This window comes from Montipora capricornis, chromosome 1, assembly GCF_036669925.1.
Source record: "Montipora capricornis isolate CH-2021 chromosome 1, ASM3666992v2, whole genome shotgun sequence".
NCBI lineage: Eukaryota > Metazoa > Cnidaria > Anthozoa > Scleractinia > Acroporidae > Montipora > Montipora capricornis.
In genome coordinates this window covers 31,735,816-31,743,315 of record NC_090883.1, presented here as the reverse complement: position 1 = coordinate 31,743,315, position 7,500 = coordinate 31,735,816, and the positions used below count along the sequence as shown (strand labels likewise).

The following is a 7,500-nucleotide window of genomic DNA, read 5'->3' as shown; positions in this document are numbered from 1 at the left end:
TTCGTTACTGTCGTGGGCAGAGGTTCTTATTTTTTGCGTCTCCGTTCACCATTTAACCGCTCCTCTCTAAAGAAAACTAAAACCTCTGGCACCCAGTGTAGTCAAAGAGTCACTAGTTTGTGTGTACGTGGCTGAATTACTCTGCATCACATGAGTTTCGGCGCTTGCAGACTTTTAAATTCGTATTTTGCATTATTACATAAACATGCTGGAATTTTAAGCTAGTGAGTAAATTACGTCAGTTTTCCCGGCCGGGATCCAACCCTCCAAGGTCCAATCGGTCAGTTTTGAACGAGAGTAATGTCGGGCCGTGAATTACAAAACTTACACTGAAAGGAAAAAGCCCCTGGATAAAAATGACCATAGTAGTACTTAATGTCACACGATAACGTTCTTTCTGTAGACATGAACCAGGGATGGCGCAGTGGTGAGAGCACTAGCCTCCCAACAATGTGACCCGGGTTCTATTCCCAGACTCAGCGTCATATGTGGGTTGAGTTTATTGGTTCTCTACTCTGCACCGAGACGAGTGTTCTCCGGGTACTCCGGTTTCCCCTCTCCTCAAAAACCAACATTTGACTTGATTTGTGTTAATTGTTAATTTCAGTTTACAGTGTCCCCAATTAGTGCTCCAGCGCTAGAACGACTAGACACTTAAATAAAGTTCCTTTCCTTTCCTTTCTTTTATTGCTAGCTGAAATTTTCGGTTTGCCAATAGTCAACAAAGCTTGCCTCGTGAAGGTTATTTCAAACTGAGAAATCAAAGAGTTTGATTTCGATTTACTCGTTGAAGTGTTTCTGAACACCAGAGAGTTCGCACGTAGTACTAATGCAAGAGCCCCATTGAGACCATGGATTTACTGACCATGGACCGTAGATAAGCGCCGGCCTGATGGCCTTCTAGGCTCGTAGCAGACTTAACCTTTACCTACCAGAGACCGCAGGACTCATCTCACAAAATTTGTTGATAACCTCTGCATTACGTTAAAAATCAGTCACACTCTGTATGCAAAGGCACCTAATTCCCAGTGGTGTAATCTCAGATTCAATTAATTTTTTATGTAGCAATATTTTTTAATGAAAAGTTTTCTAGCCTGTTGTTAACTTGAACACTATCAATTCATTTTGATTCAACTTTTGTTCACACTGTTTACAACCCTTTAACACCCAAACCGGACCTAAACCGGCCAGAATTAATCTGTCTAACGCCAGACGATTTTATTCATTAATGGGGAACCCCCTGGAGTCAATGGGTTAGGAGTTATTAGCAAAGTAATGATACAACAGGATTAAGACAACGCAGATGTATATGCACATAGATAAAGAAGAAGTAATAAGGAATATCGGTATGTGTACAGTGGCCAAAGGAGCAATAGCTTTTGACTTGGCTACTGTCATGTTAATTTTAAATAAGAAGACCAAGATATTTACACTTAAATAGTGGGCAAGAAAATGAATAGAAATGATTTATAAATATTAAAAGTACATGTAAATAATGTAAAGACTTCAAGTGCCAATTATATAGGCACACACTAAAGTAAACTAAAGGGATGCAAGGATAGAGGTAAATATTATTATATGAAGATTGTATCCTCACAGATATTGTTTATAATAATTAAAATATATGAGCATGAAGCTTGAAGTCTCATAATTCTTTGCTTTTAAGGAGGACAGCAGTGGCAAACTAAGTTTGGTGGAGGGCAAGCAGGAGGTCGGGGTGGTCAGGTAGCTACTCGGGGAGGAACTCAGGGGTTTACCCGTGGTGGAGCACAGAGCAGTGTACGCGGTGGAGCACAGAGCAGTGTACGCGGTGGAGCACAGGGCAGTGTACGTGGTGGAGCACAGGGCAGTGTACGCGGTGGATGGCATGGGCGCGGCAATCAGCAAGCCACATCTTTCAATCATCAACAGCAATCAGGATTTAACAGGGGAGGCAGAGGCAGGGCCAGAGGAAGAGGAACAGGGGGGAGCAACTCTAATCAAGTTTGGAATGAAGGGTTATCTTTCAGCGGTTTTCCATGGGAAGATGACAATCGTGCTGCAGAGTAAGTACAATTGCTTGCCAAAAAGCAGTGTCTATACTGTCAGGGTGTCGTATGGTACATGTATGGCAACCCTAGAAGATCAATTGAAAGTTTTGAACACAAATTTTCACTCAAGTTAAATAGTGAAGGCAACATTTTTTTTCCTAAAAGTGAAGGGATACATCAAAGATTATTCAAAACCAACGTTTGATTTGATTTGCATTGATTTCAATTTTGTCCTCAATTGGCACTAGAAAACTAGACAATGACTTTAAGGTGGCTCAAACCTCTTTCAACACTTGGAAGAAACGTTCTTATTAGAAGGATTGACACTACAACACTTTATTAGTTAACACCAATGTTATAGTACCATATCAAATACCTATTATTGCTGAAAAAGATTTAGTAATATTTGTGGCCAAAGGAAAGCCCTGCAAAAACACCCTATATTTTTCCTTTAGCTGCTCATATCTCAAAGACGAACTTGGTGACCGCCATTTTTTATTTCTGAAATGTAATCAGCATTCCAGAATGAAACTTTCTGCAAAGTTTAGGAAAATTCTGTGGAGCGGATTCAGAGCCAACTTAAATAATTGAAAATTTAAGGTAGCTCTGAACCCGCCCCACAGAATGTTCTTGAACGTTGCAGAGATTTTCATCTTGGCCTGCTGATCACTTTTGTGCAATAAAAAATTGGGGTCACCGAGTTCGTTTTCAGGATATGAGCAACTTAAGCCAAAATATAGGGTGTTTTTGCAAGGCTTTCCTGTTGCCATGGTAACTTGTTACGTCACAAAAATAACTGCATCTTGTTCAGCTACAATTGAGGTTTCGCATGGTACTATAACATTGCTGTTACGTGATAGTGTTGTAGTGTCAATCCTTCTAATAGAGCGATTTTCAATTGAGTGTCGTAAAACCAAAGTAATTACTTTGGCCAGTCAAAAACGACGGAGACAATCCAGTAAACTAATCAAAACTCGAAGTAATTACACGTAACCGACACAAAGCACGGGAAAATGTGCACGCACGAGCCACGATTGATTTTGGTTTCATTTCTGATTGGTTGAAAAAGTGGCGCGAGAACTTTGAACCAATCACTGAGTGCCGCTCAATTGAAAAACGCGCTAAATGACTACGTTTCTACTATCACCTTGGTGAACTGGCGGCGAAGCCAAGAGTGTGCAGATTTGATACAACACCGTTGCAAAACTATTTTGTATTTTGTTGCCTATCATTTAAAAATTATAAAATAATGAGGTAGATAACATAATTATCTTACAGGGAACCGATGTTACCTCCAGAGGCATTTAAGCCCAGGTCTCCGCCCTGTAACCAGAATCAACAACAGTTTGGTCAGTATGATGAATATTATGACGATTACTATGGGAAAGGAAAACAGAATACTTCCTTTCACGGTGCAAATTTTGAGGTAAGAACGACGCAAGCTGCAACAGCAATTTTGTCAACGCAGTAATGCTGCAGCAACAGCTACTCGAAGAGAGTAGAGATTACAATTACCTTAGAAAAAGTTATTCTTTAGTCCGCTCGCCTATATCTTCGACTTTTTCTTAGATCAAGTGAAGCTATAATCCTCGCAGTTACAAACGCTATTTTAACAATTGCATAGAGAAGCCTGAAAAATCGGGTGATGTAGGGGTACTGTCGTGGATTGTTTCTTCAAAACGGCAATTTTAGCCAACAAGACAAGATTAATTTCATTCTTAAACTATTTAGTCTTTGACGTAATTTTCTCCTCGACCCAGCTCTCTCAAGAGTTTGAACTGCCATTAAATAGGAAAATTTATAGTTAAAATAAACAGGTGTCATTCGGAAATCAGGGCTTAAAACTTGGGTCACTTAGTGTTTAGTTAACATAGTTTTGAAATCCAAAGAAAAAGAAGAATTGATTGGTTATTCATAGTAGCACTTTCATGAACTACCGTCGTTTTCATCTAAGCGTGGACACACGACGGAAAAACATGTTCTTTGAAGTTTGAGTTTGGCAGCCGTTAACATATGCAAACTTTTGCGTGCGATAGTTTGACTGAACGTATTTGAAGCATACTTTATCAGATCAGGGTTAATTTCTTAGAAAAAATCTTTGTTATCCAGTCTTGCTGTCATTCTAGGAAAACTTGCGTAAACATCTCTCAAACGTCGAAGGATTGACGACAAAACTTGTCGTGTTTGCAACTAGTTAGAGCATGTTTTCCTCGTGACGTGTCCACGCTTAGGTGAAAACGATGGTATTAGTGACTTTGTATAGGTCACCTTCACCGGACAGAGGCAGGTCTTTTTTTTTTCTCTCGTCGACAGTACAATGAATCGTTTTCTAATCCGACCACTTACACCAATCCAAACCTAAGTGGACTCGGCTTTCATTCGCAGAATCAATTGGCCACTGCATCGCATCAGGGTGGAAACACTATGACCAGTGGTGGAGCCGGAAACAATAGTGTAAGCCTCCTTCAGGGCGCCATTGCGGACCTGGTGAGTGGTTTTTAAAATCTTACAATAATGACTAAAGGTTCCCACTCTTTTGCTGCGTGCGCTAGGGCGAACGAAATAGGCCATTTCGAGTTCATGCCTGCCTCCTCTTCAAAAGCGAGTCTAAGTGCGAAGTTCTTGTTATGAAAATTAGTTTTCATTCATATGTAAAGTAGAACTAATTACCATCACAAAAACTTTACACTTAGACTCGCTTAGAAGAGGAGGCAGACATGAACTCGGAAATGGCCTATTCTGTTTGGCCTTAACGGCGGTGCCTACTAATTCAAAGATATTTCTGTGCGGTTTTTGAATATGCGGGAAAAGCATATCTCAAGAAGTGTTATTGAAATTCAAAAAGAAAACTGGGGGTAACCACGCAGTTTTCAAAGATAATTAATTAACAATATTTGTAAAGAGCTTTAAAATACAAAGCGATGTATGGCGTTCTTTTCCATATTGCTCCCTTTAAAAAATTGCTGGTGTTTCCTTGTTCCTAAAATTACTTTCAAACTTGTTCTCAGCTTTTTGATCCCTACATGTTTTATGTTCTCTTGTTCCCGAAGACTGATGATATTTTTGTCTTTGTTCCCCAGTTCGAATTAGCCTTGTTCCCTAAAACCCCTACAGGGGTTATGATTCCCAAGCACTTTAAATACGATTAAGAGAAGGCAATATTTCGACAATTTCAGTCCTAGAAGTACAGCGGGACAATAACTGCCAACTGAACCTAGTGTGATGGCTTGGTTCTCACGAGTCTACCAAAAGTCATAGGTAGAGTAAAGCACCCAAATTGGTAATCAGAAGGTTGTAGGTTCGACTCCTGAAAAGAAGCACTCGGATTTTTCCGAACATCCCCGAATCGTCATCTGGAAAATACCTCTCTTCATTTCATTTATCGGGGTTAACATTTGTCATCTGCTTCAAAATGAGAAAGCGAGTTTGCACCATTTGGACCCTCAGTATCAGTCCTTACAGTATAGCAAGACATCAACATCCCTTTTTGACTTATGGCTGTTTCTGCTTAGGTAGTCTCATACACCGTAAACCCTTGTAGGCATATCACTGTCAAGCCAGCCACTTCTGCTGGAGAGAACAAGACAACCAAAACACCGGGAACTTCATCCCCTACTCTTCTCGAATAGTATGTGGGTTCTTTACGTCCCACAGGGAACTTATGAACATAGAAGATATTTGCGAGACAGTGTTTACGGTTTATAATCCTTATCCGAGAAGACTTGGAAGTCTAACCATTTTCAGACGAAATTACAAAGGCAGCACTTTCTCCTCAGTTATTTTAAGATCCTGAGTGTTGATCCGGCCGGGGATCGATCCCACGACTTCCCGCATGACAGCCCGATGCTCAACCAACTCAGTTCGATGTATCAATATTCAGGCATGGCCTCGAGGCTTTGCCGTTCACGGCAAAAAAACATTCAAATTAAACCATAAAGCCTCGTAGCCATGTGTGAATGTTGATATGTCAAACGTTCCCTATTGTTGCTTAAACCTAGTTTAAGGGCCTAGCTCCCACGAGTCTGCTATAGCTCAGGATTGCTGCATCCGAATTGGTAATCGGAAGGACATAGGAGCACTCGGAATTGTTCCGATTATTCCTGAGTCACCACGATCAAGAGAGGACGAGGTAAGAGAGCGGATACCCCCATATATGGGCCTCCTCCATTTATAGGTTTTTAAAACCTAATAGACCAATTTCGATATATTAAAATTCACTCCTAAACAAAAGGCATCATCTCGAGGCTCTGTGGAATAAATGTAAGGATTTGTATGAGTTTTTTCCGTAGAGCCTCGAGATGGTGCCTTTTGTTTAGGATCGAATTTTAATATATCGAAAGTGGGCTATTTTAGAACATGGTTCAGCTGCACAGCTATTTTTAGAGAGGCACCTGATTAGCCAGTTGTAATGAAGTAAGGAAATTTTAAATATGCGCGGCTTGAGCAGGGATCACGTTCGTCTACGAATCTTGAAAGGTTTTGATCGATGGAAAGGAAAATATTTGTAGCTTTCCAAACAGAAAGCGATGAAAGCCCCTCCCCGGCCCTCATCATCTAACCGTGTGATATTGGGAACGAAAACTTAAAATAACTTGCGAGATTAAAAATAGATTTTAAAAACTATGATGGGGCATGGGGATCCGCTCTCTTACCTCATCCTCTTTTGCCATGATAAATTCATCTCTTTACTCTTACCTCGTGTGTTTCTTTCTTTTTAGGGAAAACTAGTCAGCAATGAAGAGCATGCGTCTGTGGCCCTGCAGGTGTCCAATGCATTAACTCAGGCTTTGCTCCAATTTCGCATGAACAACCTTCCACAAGTGGTGTGTGACGAATTTGCTGTCGTCTCATAGTTTTCGGGACTAGTTCTTGCCGAGCTGTTTTGCGCGCGAGACGAAGTCAAGCAGAAGAACCACCATAGAGAGTTTAAGTAAACGAGACTTTTACGAAAACTCTTAAACGAAGTTTCTTAGGTAAACATTTGATGATAAAAACTAGCGATTAAAAAAGTGAGATCAACCTTACGACCTCTCCGAGGTCATTTTCAAGTTCGATTGAATGGTTTTGAAAGTAGCATATAGAGGCAAAGAGTGTCAAAAACCGATAAAAATGTATAACTCTAAAATAATAATGGGCTAAAGTAACAATGGAAAGGTGTAGGAATGAACCACATAAATAATAAAATAGCTATGAAACCTTTAAGGTATTAAAATACTAAGTCTCAAACAAATAGCTTTAATTTGCCCGTCTTGAGTCGTACTGTTCATTAAGAGTCGGGCCAAACTGTACTATTTGGAAGAATTGAATCTACCCAACTGTTTTGCTTAAGGTGATTCCTCAGAAAAAAAAGTCGAACGATTTTCTTGAAACTTCCCCTGAATGTTCTCTTCTAATCCCTATTTTCAGAACTACAATAAAAAAAGATATGTCACCGTGCTTGCTTAAGATATTATGGGCCAATCTTACCCCA

General features: G+C 40.1%; 1 protein-coding gene across 1 annotated transcript in view; it reads left to right on the top strand.

Moving 5' to 3' along the window:
• The first annotated feature begins 1,303 nt into the window (after positions 1 to 1,303).
• LOC138014343 (uncharacterized) overlaps positions 1,304 to 7,500 on the top strand; it is a 15,988-nt gene continuing 9,791 nt past the window's right edge. Inside the window, exons 1-4 of the mRNA XM_068861407.1 lie at positions 1,304 to 1,346; positions 1,667 to 2,045; positions 3,309 to 3,456; positions 6,749 to 6,853. Coding sequence (XP_068717508.1) covers positions 1,304 to 1,346; positions 1,667 to 2,045; positions 3,309 to 3,456; positions 6,749 to 6,853 — 675 coding nt within the window. The remainder of the gene's footprint in view (positions 1,347 to 1,666; positions 2,046 to 3,308; positions 3,457 to 6,748; positions 6,854 to 7,500) is intronic.